The sequence below is a fragment of the Arvicola amphibius genome, chromosome 6 (genome assembly GCF_903992535.2).
Source record: "Arvicola amphibius chromosome 6, mArvAmp1.2, whole genome shotgun sequence".
Lineage (NCBI taxonomy): Eukaryota > Metazoa > Chordata > Mammalia > Rodentia > Cricetidae > Arvicola > Arvicola amphibius.
Window position 1 is genome coordinate 145,209,940 of NC_052052.2, and position 17,851 is coordinate 145,227,790.

A 17,851-nucleotide genomic window follows, 5' to 3' on the forward strand; every position below is an offset into this window, starting at 1 on the left:
AGGGCAGCCTTAGAGACTGCACCAGAGGGTACAGCAAAAACTCTTGGAGAGAAGTCCTCCGGGACAGTGATGTGCGCCCCTCCCCACCACACACACTCCCCCCACCTTCATGGACTGCTTTGCTCACATGCACCAGGTACATCTGGAGGAAACACCTGGCCTGTCCTAACTCCTCAGTCTCTACATACCTCCAGCTGACTGACCTCCTGCCCTCAGGGGGTCTGCCTTTTCCTTATTATTTGCATCAAATCTGCTCCCATTTTTCCTGGGATTTTGTTTTGTTTTGTTTTGTTTGAGACGGGGTTTCTCTGTGTAGCTTTGGGGCCTGTCCTGGAATTCTCTCTGTAGACCAGACTGGCCTTGAACCTCTGTCTCCCAAGTGCTTGGATTAAAGGCGTGCACTACCACCTGGCCCTTATTTTTATTTTTTTCCTATATTTTTGAGGAAAGGTTAGCATTCTTAGAAGGATCCTGTGAGCTCCTTGAGGGCAAGTGACTTAGAGACAAAGGGTACAGAGCAGGCTGTTGTTAGTCAGCAGGGCCTGGAGCGTTAGAAAGCCTGCAGAATCTTCACAGACCACAAGGATGGGGAGAGCATCCTCAGGGACCATCTCATCTTTCCACAACATGTGATAGTTTTTCAGTATCAGGATTAGGGTGGGCTAAGTCAGCCTCGCCTGCTGACATCCTGGTGCCTTCAGTTCAGGAATGGTGTGGCTCCTGGAGTCCCAGCCTTTATTAGACTGGTTGTCTCATGTACACTACCCCTCGATGCACAGAGGTATTAGGTGGAGGAAATGTCTTTTGCCACACGGGGCATGCCATGTGACTGGAAAACCACTTCACACTGATCTCTCTTCTCTTCCAGATCACGAGTGCCAGCTCCGTGGAAACTGCAGGGGTAGCCGACAGTAATGGGGGTCCTGCAGGGGTGAGTGTTTGACACCTATGGATTAGCAAGAATGGGAGGTGCTGGGGTTGGGGTCAAACCAAGGCATCCTGGAGGGTGAGGATCCAGGAATCAGCTTGCCTTCTCCTGTGTTCTCTGGGCCTGGGTGTACAGATGTGAGGCTGCACCTGAGACTTAAGTACCAAAGGTGGAGGCCACTGGGCGCCTGTCTGTAGACATTGCACAACTATGTGTGCCATCTGATCTCTGTGTGAACACTTACAAGCTTTCTGTGTGCAAATATGATAACATGTGCAGTAAAGAAGTGTCAGCTCCCTAGGACAGCAACGTGAAGGACAGATTTGTCCCTCATATCAAGCAGGCTTTCCGGAAGCCGTGGTCATCTCATCTCTCACCCTTTGTGTTCTCAGGGCCAGGAAGCTGGGCACATGGACCTGTCTACTAGGGACTGATCATGGGAACTCGGGGGGGGGGTCCTTATTTTAATTTGGGGATGTGTGATAGGCTGAGGCGCATGATGCTTGCTGTGGATCAAGTACCAGCAACCAAGCCACAGCCTCACTTTGGGGCTTGGCATTCACAAACACCTGTGACAACAGTAGTTGGGGCAGTTCTGGGGCACAGCGTCCCTTGTAGCCTGGAGTGATGATTCTGCCTAGCGGCCTGCTGGGTCCTGGTGGACTACTGCATTAGGGGAGTGACTGGCGCCATCTGGTAAGGTGTCTCCAGCCCATCCCAGACATGGGCTCTTCTCCCTAGGCCCTTTGACAGTACCATGGGGGTGCAGTTCCCTGTTTTCTCCTGCACATCTTCTTTCCCTCCCAGTGTTCCTGCTCTTTACCCCTCCCCCTTTCTCTTTGTCTCTCATTCTGTCTCTGTCTCTCCATGTCTCTTCTATGTTTCTCTCTTCTCTGTCTCCGTCTCCATCTCTCAGTTGCTCATACATAGCCTGGATCTCCTTGCACTGGAGCCCTGAATGGGGCTCAGAACAGCTGGTGACTTGGCCCTGGAGCTCTGAGACTATGACCTTCTTAGGTTATAACTGCTGGGTTTTTGTTTCCCTAAAGAAGGCTCAGGTCAGGCAGGTGAGCTGCCTTGAAGCAGGCGAGAGACAGGCTGTGGGCGGAGCCACCTGGGATAGAGAACAGAGGAGGGCTGGTGTGGCAATGAGTCCAGTGCACAGACAGTGTGTAGCCATAGCCTCTCAGGGTGGCCCTGAATGTTGCTCTTCCCCTCCTTGTGGCCACAGCTTTCCCAGGCCCCACAGATGCAAGCTTATGCTGGCCATTGGTCAGGCAACCTTGGGAGCACTTGTGAGATGAGGGAGGGCTGAAACATGATAAGGCCTGCTGAGGAAAGAGCAAGGCGAACCCCGAAATAAAAGGAACAGGACATGAGGAGAGACCCTTGTTGAAAGGCTGCTGCTGTCTGGCCTCTGCAGAGCAGACAGGAACCACAAGGATGAGCTCTGTTGAAACTGGAACTCAGGAAGTCTAAATGTGTGCATGCAGCCAAGGGGGGAAACAAACATGTAGACACCCCAGTGCCTTCCTGCACTGGTCTGCCTGTTCCTGCCACCTACTGACAATGTTCTGGTCCCCGCTGGCTCCGCCAGGCCCCAGGCGTTTGTATCCACTGTCAGCTCTGCCTACATCCAGGAAGCCCCATGACTTGTCTCAGGGTTCCTGTTAAATACTTCTCATCCTCATGACACCTAACCTAGTGTCAACCTTCTGAGTTGCTAATATATATGTATGCAATTCATACACACACACACACACACACACACACACACGAATGAGGTTGGCCTTACCCAGAGCCTTGCAATCCTGTTAGTCTCTTTCCTGAAGCTTGTGATTACATGGCTGTGGCTGCACCACAGTTGAGCTTCCAAAGGGACACATAGTCACCTGGTCAAGCCAGGCTCAGCAGTTCATGAACTCATAGTCTGAAATGCTCCCAAGCTGGGCCCACATCTTTCAGCCAGGATGGGTGTCCATGACCATCTCCCTGATGATGCCTTGGGCTCTGTTCCTGCACTGGCCCATCCTCGGCCCTGGGGTCAGCTCGTGGAGGCACTTCTGGTGACTAGCTAATGGCTGAGGCAGCCAGGCCCGGGAAATCATCAGTTCTTTGTTTGTGCAATCTCTAAGGCCAAGCCCACAGGCTCTGGAAAGGGAACCCTCAGCCTCCAGGAGTTGCAGGCAGGCAGAGGTGGGGACTGTTTATAGGAACAGCGGTGCCTGCGACTGCCCTGAGGACATTAGCAATGGGGCTTGCAAGTGAGCCTTCTCACAGCTGAGGTTCCATGGGGGTCAGGACCAAGATTAGGGGGATACAGCTGGAAGGAATTAGAGTTGGCTCTGGTTTGAGGCCCCGGTGAGTGTTGCTTGCTGCAGCCTTACTGTCTTCTGAGAGCGAGATGGGGAAGCTCTAGGGTACCTAATACAGGCTGTTCTTGCTAGCTGTCCATGTCCTTTGATAGGGATAGATGGGAGCCCCAGAGTCAAGGCCTCAAGCCATACCCAGGGCCTGCCTGGATCTCACAACATGGTCACCGCACCTGCTGGGCACCATGGCCATACTTAGTGCCTGGTCTGTCCCACTTGCTTTTCCTGCTTCTGCCCTAGGACAGAGTCTTTTACAGGCTCACAACATTCATGCCACAGCAGCCCGGTGTCCACTTCTGATGTCCTTGTCCCTTTCTCCTCACTAAACCAAGCTGAGGCCAGCCCTTCCTCAACAAACAGGCCCACAACAACGGATACCCCAGTAGAGTATGGCCATGGGCTTCTCCCTTGATTCCTCCATTGGGCTGGGCTGAGATGGGCTGAGATTTTGGTGAGCTCAGGATGGTTCTACCACAGAGGAAGCCTACAAGAAGCTCAAAAAAAGCAAGGTTTCATTTTTAATGAAAAGGGTTTTGACCATGGGTGCCAGACTTTTACTGCTTCTTGGCTTTTTTGGAGAGGAAAATAAATCCCTTCAGTGTACTGGGCTTGTGCCCTGTGCCTAGGTGTCTTCCAACACCCAGCCTCTGTCAGCCCCTCTTTCCTAAGAGTAGCCAAACCCCATTCAGGAAGTTCTGCAAGCATCCTTGCAGAATTCAAAGGCTTCCTCATTCTGTTAAAAGTCCAGTTGCCTTAACAGACGTATACACACACACACACACACACACACACACACACACACACACTGACAGTCTGAAAGCCCCCCTTTAGAGCTCCAGATCTACTGTGAGAGATACACAGCCCCATCTTAGCTGCCATCGAAGCACTGTCCCTGATCACCCAGAAGTCAGTGGCTTCCCCGTGATACTGGAACTGCCTTTTCTCCATAAAACCCCATTCTGTACCTGCCATTAGGCTCCAGAACAGAATTGCCATTAGAAGAATAGCGTCAGCTGAGCCAGGCGGCCTCCTATCGGAACCACTTCCAACAGGACCTGGTGTTCTTAGCCTGTGTATGAGTAGACTGCTGGGCCATTTTGTGACTTGGTCTAGGCGTCCCGAGAGGAAGCCACAATGGGAAAGTCTTCTGTAGGGCTGGGGGCTCCTGAGATGAGGTGAAAGGTACACTTCCGGAGCCAGAAAGACTCAGAGCTCTTGGGAGTGAGGGTTTTGCACGTCAGGTCTGGCACATCTGCCCTTCACCCACTGGGCACAAAACTTGGCAGTGGACCTGAAAATAAGGCACACTGCAGAGGGAGGATGTCAAGGCCAGCTCCCAACTTTGTCCTTGGAGCAAGGACTCACAAGGCAGAAGAAGGCGGTGCTGTGGGAGACACAGCAAGAGGTCAAGTCTGAGCACAGCCCCAGATGGCTTGGTTTCCTCACGTGACCTGCTTCTGCAGGACTTGCACACAGGCGTGTGGAGGCACATGTGTGTTTATGGTGTGTCTGTCCCCAAGTGTTCAACACAGACTAGGCATGTAACAGGGTGAAAGATGACCCTGAGGATCTAGGGGTCACATGATCCCTCTGGGCTGTAGTCAAGGACACACCAGGCTCTGGCAGCAGGTGCCTGTCCAAGCCACTTTCCTCTGCTTTGTTTCACAATATTTTTCTCAGACACACCTGACAAAACCACTGGCCGAGCCGTCTTGACCTCTTGGAACCTTCCTTCAGGCAGTGCATGGTGTGTTGCGTGATGCACTGGAGTGGTCCCTGGGATGGGAGCTGGGAAGGGGTGCAGCTGCTTTCGTTCTGCCTATTCCCTTCTGCAGTCTCCACTTCTGCTCTGGGCATGGCCACTTGCAGAATCCTTAGCTAACCCCCCACCCACCCACAGTGCATCAACTTGTGCTCACATTCTGAAGCTGACGATGGCCACTTGTCTACTCATCTTCTTGTAGATTGAGTCCAGAAAGTTGTCTTCTAAAACGAGACGTGACAAAGAGAAGCCTGGATGCAAGAGCTGTGGTGAGACCTTCAACTCCATCACCAAGCGGAGGCATCGCTGCAAGCTGTGTGGAGAGGTGACCGTGGGGCAAGGGCGGGGGAGTGGAGTAGACGGAGTCTTCACAGGCTCTAAGGGTGGGCAGCAGCCACTGTTAGTGGGTGGCATGTGCTTCTTGAGAGTCGTCGTGTGCACAGCCAGCGGGGAAGGGGGGCTCTGTGAGCCACATGGCAGCCCGCAAGCTGCCTCCTCCAGATCCTGTATTAGTTACTTTTCTCATTTCTGTGAGGTGTGATACCTGAGGGAAACCGACTTAACGGAAGAAGGCTTTATTGTAGCTCACAGTCTGGGGGCACACAATCCATTGTTGCGGGGAAGGCATGGCAATCAGGGCTATGAAGTATCTGGGTCATGTTGTATCTGCAATCAGGAAGCAGGAAGTGGACAGGAAGTGGGGATGGGCAATCAAACAGTAGGCCCTACCCCTAGTGACTTACTTCCTCTAACAGTGTTTTCTACAATCTTCCAAAACCACACCAGACACCCAGTGTTCTCACATGAACCTGTGGGGGACATTTCACCTTTAAACCAGCACACTGTCCCCTACAAATAGATATGTATGAGTGTGACCCTCTGATGTAGAAGCTGGTTTCTGGGCAGCTCTGATGTATGACAAGATTCCTTCCAGCTGGAATACTGCTAGCACTGGAGAGTCACTGCCCCAGCAGGGAGTTGAGTAAAATGTAGTGTTTCTGTCCTGCGATAGAGAGAGGTGACAATGCTGTCCTAGGTAAGGTGTTGAGGAGGCAGAAGAAAGTGGAGAGCTTGGCCATGGTGGGAGTGAGCCAATGGTGAGCAAGGTCTGATGGGATCATGCCATAAGGGACCACCACTGACTGGTGTCTCCCAAATATACCATCTCCAGTCTTCCCCACTCCACCCCAAAGTCCATGCTCCTGGGAATGAGCAGCTGAGTCATTCCTTAATACTGAACTTCAAAGTATCCTTGAAGATGTAACTAATGGTTTAAGTATGTTTGAACTTAGATATCCAAGTTGCATCTGGGGGAGGGATTGAAGTGAGGAGAGGGGGGGGGAAGGGAGGGAGGGAGAGAGAGGGAAGGAGAGGGAGATAGAGAGAGAGGAAACTATGTATCTCCTAGACTTACTTGAAACTGTTTATTCAAAGGATGTGAAGACTGGTGTTCTCTGATTACACATTTTCATAAAATTGCACCATGCTGGCTTGGGTGAGGGGTAGAGGGAAGAATAAAAAAATGAACCTTTGGGGCTGGAGAGATGGCTCAGTGGTTAAGAGCATTACCTGCTCTTCCAAAGGTCCTGAGTTCAATCCCGGCAACCACATGGTGGCTCACAACCATCTGTAATGAGGTCTGGTGCCCTCTTCTGCCCTGCAGACATACACACAGACAGAATATTGTATAATAAATAAATAAATAAATAAATAAATAAATATTAAAAAAGAATGAACCTTTGGATGGATGATAGATAGATAGATAGATATAGATAGATAGATAGATAGATAGATAGATAGATAGATAGATAGATAGATAGATGGGCAGGTGATGGATGTACAGTGGATGGTGCATAGATAAATATCTAAACAATGGGATGGTGGATTGATGGATAAATGGTAGATGGTTGTTCCGTGCATCATAGATAGACAGATATGGATGGGGGTTGATGAGTGGGTGGTAAATGCATGATAGATGGAGAGGAGGCTGGATGGGTGAATGGATGAGTACAAGAAGAATTTGGAGAGCACAGAATAGCCTGCAGGCTGGGGCTCCAGTCCAAGTGCATGGGCTTAAAGACGTCACCAAGACCAGGAGATTCCTGGCAGAGTTGCAGTGGGTAGCAGTGATTGCAACTAAGGTAGGAGCACCAGAAAGATAAATGGAATCTGTGGTCTCTATTAAGAGAGGAATGGGCTGTGCAGTAGAGATTTGTGAGTTCTCTACAGGGTGACTTCCGGGACAGCCAGGGCCATGCAAAGAAACCCCGTCCAAAAAAAAAAAAAAAAAAAAAAGGAATGGAATGGAAGAGGTGTGAGGGTGAGGGTTGCTTTACCCAGAGCCTGGGCTGCAGTTGAAGTGAGGAAAGATCCTAGGCTGGCTGGCCAGTGAACTCCAATCACCTGTTCATCTCTGTCTCCCCAGCACTGGGATTGTAGAGGCAAGTCACTACACCCAGCTTCTACACGTGCCCTGGGGATCTGAACTCAGGTCCTCATGCTTGAACAGCAAACACTTTACCAACTGAGCCATACACCCATGGCTTTGATTTTCTTAATGGCAGTGTCCTGGGTCTTCTTATGTGAGTGGGCCATGTTCTTCTTATACACAGGGTTCTGGTAAGGCAAGCAGATCCAACTAAAGTCACTCTCTGCCTTTAGATGTGGCTTCCAGCATCCCAGGTCAAGCTTCGCCTCTCCCTTTACAGCTTTTTCCTCTTCATCTGCTCAGGATGCTGCATAGTCAAAGGCATTCTTCTCTTGCAGGTCATCTGTCGAAAGTGCTCAGAGTTCAAGGCTGAGAACAGTAAGCAGAACCGTGTCTGCCGAGACTGTTTTCTAGAAGAGCCCTTGGTCCCTGCGAACCCTAGTTCTGAGACTCCCACTGAGCTCAAGGAGAGTGCAGAGGTAGGTGTCCCTGGTTCCTGGGGCTAGGACAGATGATGGGGACATCCCAGTGTGGCCCACGGGTCTGGAATCAGGGAAAGATACTTGGAGCGTGTGTGTGTGTGTGTCTGAAGACTTCTCAGGACTAGTCAGGTCTAGAGCCTGGGAACCACTTGTAACCTAGGAGTTAGATGGAAACACGTCAGCTCCACTCTGGGCCTGATTGGAGGTGCAGCATCAGACTGCCCTCAATTCTAGGCATTGAGGTTCATGGAGCCCCTCCTTCACCTTGGGGCAGGCAGAACCCCAGATGTGCGTGTGCATGCTAGTGGTTAATGATGGGGTAGGGTTAGGGTGGGGGGCGTCAGCTCCTCTCCATTACACCTCTTCTTCCTGATTGTGGCCGCTACTTTTCAAGCCTTTCTTCTTAAAGGACACAGTCCCTTTCATGGAGTAGCAGGACAGCCCTGAAAAGGAAGCCTCTGTTTTCCAGGAAAGCCACATTCTCCTTTGTCCCCACTTGACTTGGTGCTGTTGTGGTCTCCTTGGAGTTCTCTCAGATGTCAGTCTCCCTCCCAAAGATGGTGTGGGATGGTCCAAGAGGGCTAGGGTCAGCAACTGTCAAAGCCCCTAACACCCTGGCTGGTAAATCTATCTGGGAAGTCAAGGACAAAAGGCTGTTAAGGACCAGAGGCTGCAGTGGCCTTGATGGTGAGGCTCTGGCCCCATCTACTGATATGCCTGTACTCTGCATGCTCCATCTGGGAGTCCTGAGGATGTGCTCTAAGACCTTGGAGGGGCACTGAGTCTTGGGGGAACCGTTTCCCAACAAGAGGTGTCGGAATCATGTTCACGTGGCTCAGGAGTCTTGTTTCCGTGATAGCACTGCAACACGTCAGAAGGGAAGCAGGGTCTACAGGAGGCGTATGTGAGGTGTGTGTGTGTGTACACATATGTGACGTGGAAAGTGTGTGTGGTGAGTTGTGTGTGTGTGTGTGTGTGTGTGTGGTGAGTGTGAGATAAAAGGTATAATATATGTGGTCCCTTCACCTCATGACCCACACTCTTGTACTTACTATTGAATTTATAAACACATAGCACCATACCTGGCTTCCCCTTGATACTTCAATGTCTTAACCTGGAATGGTCTCATTCTCCCAAGAGTGCCCAGCTCCAAACGCTACTTGAGACCGCATGACCTCCCACTGACCTCTAGTGACCCTTAGACCCATATAAAGCTGTCCTCAACCTATATGCAGGCCTTAGCTATATCTCTGTGGTCATTTCCTTCCAAGCATGGGCCCTAGGCAAGCCCAGGCTCCTCAGGTGACAGAGATCACTACAGGTGAGGCTACCCCCAACCCTATTTATTGTTCTGTCTCCAGAAGCCTCCATCTGTGCATCCTCGGCTCTGCAGCACCCTGCGTCTGTCTGACAACGGTACAGCCTGGAGTGACGTGTGGGCAGACATCCGTGAGTCAGATCCCCAGGTGCTGGACCTGCTGGAAGGTAGCCAGGTATGTGTCCCTGTCTCTGCTCATGTCCAGGGCTATGTACTGTGAGGTGTACTCTGCTACCACAGTACAGAGCCTCAAGCCTGAAGCGCCCATAGCAGCTCTGGGCTACTTGGACCATTCTAGTCATAGAACCTGGGCCTACACTTCTCCCAATGCCCAGCATAACTCTCTGCTCCCCTCTCATGGAAGACGGGTCCCTGTAATGTCAGAGTGGGAGCCGGACAGTCAAGGGACACAGAGGCTGGCACCTCCTCTCCACACATACTCACTCGTTCAGATGCATCTGGGCACTGCTGAGCCCTGCCCGGCTACTCTTAACTCCCGTTGCTAAGTTACAAGAGTTTTCTTGCCTCACCTACCCTGGGACAGGGGTTCTGAGGGAAGCCATGGGTCTGGGGAGGTCTGCTGAAGCAGACAAAAGCTCCACCCAGGAACTACCCGAAAGCCTGTCGGGCAGCCTGTCTGCAGTTGCCCTGGTGACAGGCTGCACTATGTAGGCCTGGGCGTAGTGGCCTGCTTGTGTGGCCACTGGCATGAGCTGGAGGCCCCACTGACGCTCTTGTCTCTCCTGCAGGCGGGCAGACTGCTGCATTCCATCTCTCTCTCTGGCTGTACTATAACAGTGCCAGACCCTGAGGAGGGGCTGGAGACAGGATGTGTGTGGAAGCTACATCAGGGCCCACAGACCTGGTGGCTGAGCGCCCCCTCCACAAAGCTGCGGCAGTGTTGGCTGGAAGCTCTGGGCACTGCTGCCTGTGGGGACACAACTGGGGACAGACCTGGTGCAGCGCAGCCCCAAGCCGCAGCAAGCACCGACACTCCATGAGCAGAGCCTCCTGCTGGCCTTTCCACTATTCTGTTAGCCTGTGTTCTTTTTGAGTGACCGTAGATGTCACATGAAGCAGTGAAGAACTCCTGGAACCACTGAGGATGAACTGATGGCCCAGAGAAGTGGGCCCAAGATCACTCAACAGGTCTTAGACAAGCGTTGGGCTTCTGGCTCCAGCACCAGCATTGTGGTCAGAGCAAGGGAGAACGGCCACTACCAACTATCAAATGTCATCTGAGTGGGCTGGATGATAATACCAGCCCTCAAAGGCTCAAGGAGGTCAGGTGGGCACTGCCCAGAGGTGATCGTGTCTAACCTGGTGTGATGTCACTCTGGGAAAGGCAAAGATGTCTGTAGCCTGGCCTGACCTTTGTCCATCTGTCCACTGTGTGAACTGGACCATGACCTGGGCTCCACTCCTCTGGGCGCCACTTCCACACCCCGTCCTCTCCTGAAGCATTGCTCATCTACTGTTTCTGCCGAGCCCTTGAAGGGGAAGGAGCAAGGGCCATCTCATCCTACCATTCCCAAACAGCCACACTCAGAGACTGTGGGGAGGCAGGCCCTCACCCCTGTGTGGCAGGTTTATGGGATTTCAGACTGGTCTCTCTGTGGGCTGTCAGTATATTTAAATGCTGGCTGTCAGCAAATGACCTTCAGTATAAATAAATACTGGCCGTCAGCCTAGGGACCTTCAAATCCTTAACAGAATTCCCCTCAAGGCAGGTGACTGGCAGAGGGATGATGGGTGCAGGAGACAAAATGGCATGGACCACACACTTGTCTGGGAGAGTGGTTCTGTCTCCCAGATGCTGTAGGGAGCGGGTGAGCAGCTAAGCCATACGTCAGGATGGGGGTGCTGGCAGTCAAGATGTGGGGATGTGACAAAGGTCATGGGGCTCAGGGTGTTGCCTCTTGAGGAGCAGGAAATTCAGAGAACAATGATGGGGTTTTGGTCCTTCAGGATTCCAGCCCTCTAGTATCAGCGCAGCCCTGTGCGGAGACGACTGGGCAGGCAGGAGGGCAACCACCTGGTGGGCGAGGGGATAATGGGTGCTGGTTCTAGGTAGCACTGGGAAGCACAGATGAGGTGGGGCCTCAAGTGAGATGGGGCCCTGGGTAAGGTAGGATGGGGTAAAAGTGAAGCGGGCTGGAGCAGAAGTGAGGTGGAAGGGGCAGATGGAAGACGTACGGGGCAGAAGCGAGGTGGGCAGAATGCAGGGGTGCAGGTGAGGGTCAGAACCCAGCTGAGTCTATGCAAGAGCCAGCTGGGCTGGGATTGGGCTGCCTGAGGATTGCTTGCAAACACCTGGTCCTTTGCCTTGGACTCGCCATGCTGAGCTGAATGGTCCCACTTTACTCTGAGGAAACAGCAAAACAGAACACTTCCACACTGGGAGGAAGGAGGCTACTCAAGGCAGTGAAGTCCTTTGTCACCCAGTTCTGGATGGGGCAGTGGTGAAGGTGTCCCAGGCAGAACAACAAAGGAAGGAGGCGCCTTCATTGGCTGGGCACACTACATGGCAGATGTACCAGACAGACACAAGCCTTCAGCCTCTTGCCACCCTCTGCTGCTTCCTCCTGCTGGTAGAAGTTCTGGCCTTTGCATTTCAAGGATGCCAAGTGCCCATCCTCTGAAGAATCAGAGCTTGAGGAGGATGCCTCTGTGTGTCCTGCCCCCAGGGTGTGGACGTGTCAGCTTGCAGTTTGGGGGCCCCTTGTTGCCCTGAGAAAATACTAGACAAGAGCACCTTACAGAAGAAAGGGCTTGTTTGGCTCGCAGTTTGAGGCTGCAGTGTGTCATGCTGAGGAAAACAGGGTAGCAGGAGTGGGGGCTGCATTCCGTCCACAGTCAGAGATCAGGGCTCCACCCACTTTCTCCTCTTTATTCATCCCAGGCCCCTAAGCCAGGGAATGTTGCTGTTCACATGCAGGGTCTGCTTTCTCTTCTCAATTAAACCTTTCTGGAAACAGTCTAATGACATAGCCCGAATGTTGTCATCTTAATGTTCTGAATCCCACCAGGTTGACAACACCACCATCACAAGTCCACCCCTTGTCAAATGCATCGCTTTTAAACCTCAATATTCCACCCTCGGAGCCTCCTGCTCGTTTTCATAAAGCATTTGCAAACTCTTCCTAATTTCAAGTTTTCCCTAAGGTATAAGCACAAAGTTTCTGCTGAGTCTCAGGCAATCTCTTAACTGTGAGGCCCTGTGAAATAAAAAAAAAAAAGCTACAAGTTACATTCTTCTAATATGCAGTAGTACAGAATAAGTCCTCCCAGTTCAGAAGTGAGCCCTGGGGCACGGAAAGGAGACTCTGCAGTTCAGAGCGTTCTCTGCTCTTACAGAGGATCACAGTTCAGCTTCCAGCACCGGGTCAGGTGATTCTTAGGTTGCCTATCGCATCAGCTCCAGACGATCCAATGCCCTTTTGACCCTGTAGGTACCTGCATGCATGTGAAAACACACGTGCACACACACACACACACACACACAAGTCTTCCAAATAGGATTAGAGAGGCCACCAAGTAAGACTGAATCAAAGCAAAACTGTAACCCGGCAAGATAAACACCAAGTCTTGATCTAGCCCATGGCATCATCTAGGCTCCAGCAACCTTGGGTATCCCCCTGCTCCACTTCTGCTTCCTACAGCCCACTTAGCCTGTCTTTTCTTCCACCCCATACCTGCCGCTCTCCTCAAGAGGCATCTCAGTCCTGGCAGCCTCAGTCTGCAATTTAGGCTCTACCTTCACGGCTTCACACGGTGGTCTTTCAAATCTCTTCATCTGAAGAGTATCTGACCACATCACACCTTGTCTGGCCTCAGCTGCCTTCTAGGACTTTAGTGCCAGCCTCCCAAACGCTGAAACCTTTGTGTCTTGCATGCCCAGCACCAGCACTAAGTTCTGCTCCCTTCGACCCCAGCTGTGGCGGCTCGAGTACCAGGGTGGCCTAATCAGAGGAAATGCTTCTCGAGGTGATTGTTTGCAGGCAGGAAACCTCAGTGGCACTCACAGGCCAGGCTCCCTCCTCTCAAATGGATTTGCGGATTTGTGGTCTGCAAGCTGGAGCCTTCCATGGGTGGGCTCTTCCCCGTTGTCCTGGTGATGAGATGAGGTTTCTCTTTAAGAGTGTTAATGTCTTTAACAATGACAGCTGCTTTCCCAACAAGGCCTCCCTCTCTCCCTCACACTCTTTTGTTCACCAGGCTGCACATTTTTTAATATTTTTCTGCTCCAGTTTCTGCTTTGTTTTACTGTAGACTTAGGAGAGCAAACAGTGACCACACCACAGGCCGAATGCTACCCTTTATTGAAACATCCTCCATCAAACAAATGGGACTATTACCTTTGAGTTCAGCCTCACGCAAGCTTTTGGAACACAGACAGAGCAGCCAGATCCTTGGCCAGAATACCACACACTGGCTGTGTAGTCCAGTTCCCCAGAGAGTCCTTGATCTCCTCTAAAACCTCATGAGCCAGGCCCTCTCAGTTTCTCCCCTCTTTCTGGGCCTCTGAACTCCTACCCGAAAGCTCTATTTACACGGAGAATCCTAGGCCTCTCTAGTTTGCAGCTCTGAATTCTGACATTCACTTTCCTCTTGCCAGCTTATTCCAAAGGCCCAAGAACCGCATGGGCAGGTTTATCACAGCAATAGCCCTACTCCTTGGTAGCAATTTTCTGTATCATTTACCTTTTCATTTGGCCTGACAAAAGCAATTGAAGGAAGGAAGGGGCTGGGGGTGGGGCTCCCAGTGAGAGGGTGTGGTCCTTCAGGGTAGGGAAGCATAACAGTAGGAGCTTGAGGCAGCTGGTCACATTCTGGTCACATTGCCTCCATCGCCAGGCAACAGCGAGCAATGAGTGCTGCTGCTTGCTCAGCTCGGGTTTTTGTTTGTTTGTTTGTTTGTTTGTTTATTTGTTTTGTTTTTTGTTTTTTTTAATTCAGTCCTGGATCCCAAGTTGTAGGATAATAGTGGTATCCTCCTCATTCAGGGTGGGCCCTTCCTGCTCAATTAATTCTCTCTGGAAATACCTTCACAGACAGGCACATGCTTGTCTTCTTGGCGATTATAAATCCATCAAGGTGACAGTTCAGGACAACATCAGAAAAGGCTTCTACATCCGCGTGCATAGGAGATAGTGTAAAAGGGCGGGAGAGATGGCTCAGAGGTTATGTTGCTCTTCCAGAGGATCCCTGTTCGATTCCCAACAAATGGCTCACAACCATCTGCAGCTCCACTTGGAGGAAGTAGTATAAAACCTGGAGAGGAGGGGCCCACATAGAGGGCAAACGCCAACTGCTGTGTCAGCACTCAGCCCACCTGGCACACCATCCCCACTACGCCCAGAGCACCGGCTTCATCCTCACCGTCCCAGCAAAAGAGGTCAGTTTGCAGCAGGCTAGGATGGGCCGGGAGTCAGGACATAATTCAGCTTGTGTGGTGAAAACTGAGGCACAGAGAGGGAGTACACCTGCCTGAAGTCACCCAGTGAGTGAGGGGGCCAGCTGGGGTTCATTCCCTGGTCACCCATTCATTCACATACCAGGCACTGCTGCCACACATCCTTAGTGCCAGGCTCACAGGGGAGTGGGTGTACTGGATGTCACATGGGCTTCTGGGATCAGAGGTATTGGATACCGCCTGTGGCTCCTGGCCCTGGCACACTTCCACCCTTGTTTTCTCCTGATGACATTATCGTTCCCCCACCCCAACTACGTGCTCAACTTGCCAGCCTGCAGAAACGGCTGGCCTCCTGCCACCTCAGGGCCTTTGCACCTGTTGCTGCCTGTGCTGGGGCATTGGCAGGGCTCCTCCTGAGACCTTAGATGGCTGCCTGTGAGAGCCCTAGTCTTGTCTAGCCTAGGCCTCCCACCTTCCTGTTTGACTCTTAGCTTTCTTGTTTGTTCTATTGCCACATGTACAGTCGGAGCACCAAGAGTGGGCTGGCATGGCTCAGTGGGTAAAGCGTCCTCTCGGCAAGTATGAGGACCTAAGTTCTAATCTCCAGATCTCACAGGAGAGCTAGGTATGGCAGAGCACTGAGTACATCTACAATCACAGTGCTGGGGACAGCAGATATCATCAGATCCCTGGAACTCACTGGACAACCAGCCTACCTAAAGTGGTGAACTCCGGGTTTAGTGAGAGACTCTGTCTTAAAAAATAAGGTGGAGAGAGATTGATGAAGATACCTGATGTTGACCTCTGGCCACCACACACATGTGCACATGCATGTTCAAATGCACACACTCACATGAACACACACATATATAACACACACGTATTAAAAGGGTATTACACATAGCATGCAGCGAGAGCTCCGCAAATAACTGCAGGCAACTTGGAAAGGCTCAGTGTAGCCCCTGAATGGCTTGTCTGTGGACTTCTCAGTGGCAGACAGATTCAACCAGGGTTCCCAAGGCATCAAAGGCAGGTCTCTTGCTCACATACCAACTTCCATTGTAGAGACAGGGGAACTGAGTCCCAGACAGGCCACCATACCCTAAGACCACACCCTAGGTAGACAGGAGCTTGGATCCAGTGGGTCAGGTTCCAAATATGTCTGTCTCTCACTCTCCCACAGAGGCAATAGGGCTAGCCCACAGCCTAAATTGCCAAATTCTAGGTTTCCTGGCATGCTGGCCATCAACTCTCTGCCATTTGTGTGGTCTCTAGGGTTTGGGCATTAAGCCCCAGTTGCTCCAAGACGTCTCTTGTTGCCCTTTAGCAACCAGTCCAGGCACTGGGTGTCCAGGGAAGAGAGATGCTCACCTTTGTCCCTAGACAGGTCTCAGGGGTATGGCAGAGAGAAGTCTGGGCCCAGCCGGCAGTCACGAGGCTGCTGCGTGCTGATTCCATGGCCAAATCCTTCAGTGGCTACCTTGAACTGTCTTCCTTGCAGGGTTCCTCATGGGCATGGATGAGGCCAGATATCCATGGGTGTGGTCTAAGCCTGTCTCTCTTCTCAGCATTGCCAGGCATTCCTCCCACCAAACTTCTCCCATGCTCACCCATCACTATCAATCAGAAGACTGAGAGAGGGGATCCACCCAGACCACAGGTTCCTCCTCCTGACCAGTGCTCCGCCGCCGCTGGTTGCTGAGATGTCCCGATGCCAGGGCGGCAGGTCTGGGTGAGACAAGGTGGGAGGCAGCAGATCAGGGCAGGCTTTGGGAAAGCAGCAGCCCAACCAACATTCTACACATTCCAGGGGTCCTTAGTCCGCCCAGCCCATGGGTGTCTGAGTTGGGTGCCTGCTCCCAGGTAGGAGCTCAAACACAGCCTCCAGCAATCCTCTGTAAATCTGTTTCTTAGCCACCAGTGGGACAGGGTGTGGCCTCATAGAAACCCTGCATCAGCGCCCAACCTATCAGTCTGCCTTTGGATCCTGAGGACTTCCAGACCTCTTCCTGCTGGGCCATAGGGAATACATACCCTGGGTATTCCTGGGTAGGAATACATTGCCCTGGGTAGGCACATTCCTAGAGGTCTCTGAGGATGGTACCCACAATCTCTGCCATCTTTGCTCCTTCTGTGCTTAATTTCCCTGTTTGCAAAGCCAAGGATGTGCTGGCCAGGAATTGGACTCAGAGATCTCTGAGCAGCTGGGGCAAGACACAGGACAACAGGAGACTGTGCCAATAGGTCTCAGGAACACAAATCATCTCCGAGAGGCATTGGAGGCTGGGAATGTGTCACTGCAGCTCGGAATTCTGGGAAAGGCAAGAATATGCTAAGAAGTGGGCTCCCCACTCTGCATCCATGACATGGGCGGGACTAGCAAGTACCCGGTTTCCTCCAGTCCTGGGGGATTGGCTCACGATGGTACTGCCAGCCAAGATGGAGGGTAATGTGACCACAGGAGGAGCAAACTACCCATGAGTTCTGATTGTTTTGGAGCCAGAAGATAGAAGCTCTCGCTGAGTTCCAAACAGAGGCAAGGGGGCCAGGCTGAGCTCTGATTGCACCTCGGGCAGAGACACCAGAACATCTGTTTCTATTGGGCCAGACCTCCAACAAACAGGAGACCTGCCTTCACAGCCATGGCCAACAGGGCCCAGCTGTTAGACTCTCTTGCCTTGCCCACAACTCTCGCACTCAGAACCCAGGTTCACAGCACTTCAGTGAGGAATCAGACCCTCCCCCCCCTGCCAGGGCCACACCCACCCTCCAGGAAGCTTAGTCTTGGGATCTTGTCAGCTCTGCACCATCACTATGGCTCCTTTCTCATGCGTCTCCATCCCGAAAAGGAGTTCAGCTTTCCTTTCTTTATCAAAATTCAAAAGATGTAAATTATTGCCCCTTTTGAAGCAAAAGCAACTCCTATCTTCAAAAGACAACTGGAAAACTATTGACATCCTCCAAGCCATTTCTAGGAGAGAGTTTCTCATCTTAATGCAACCACCTCAGAGATTCAGGGGGGCCCTGAGTCTTCTGTCCTTGCAGAGCCTCACTGGAAAGGCTTCTGTCCTTCCCCACTTACAGAGGAGGACCTTGTTGCTCCTCCCAGGAGCAGACTCTGCAATATGGGTTCAGGCTCAAGGAA

At 51.8% G+C, this 17,851-nt stretch overlaps 1 protein-coding gene across 2 annotated transcripts in view; it reads left to right on the plus strand.

Moving 5' to 3' along the window:
* The window catches only part of Fgd3 (FYVE, RhoGEF and PH domain containing 3), a 46,461-nt gene extending 35,485 nt beyond the window's left edge, over positions 1-10,976 (plus strand). For both annotated transcript variants that reach the window (XM_038333898.1, XM_038333900.1), the window contains 5 exons: positions 869-931; positions 5,265-5,387; positions 7,829-7,969; positions 9,334-9,465; positions 10,040-10,976. In XM_038333898.1, coding sequence (XP_038189826.1) covers positions 869-931; positions 5,265-5,387; positions 7,829-7,969; positions 9,334-9,465; positions 10,040-10,291 — 711 coding nt within the window. In that variant the 3' untranslated portion in view covers positions 10,292-10,976. The remainder of the gene's footprint in view (positions 1-868; positions 932-5,264; positions 5,388-7,828; positions 7,970-9,333; positions 9,466-10,039) is intronic.
* The last annotated feature ends 6,875 nt before the right edge of the window (positions 10,977-17,851 follow it).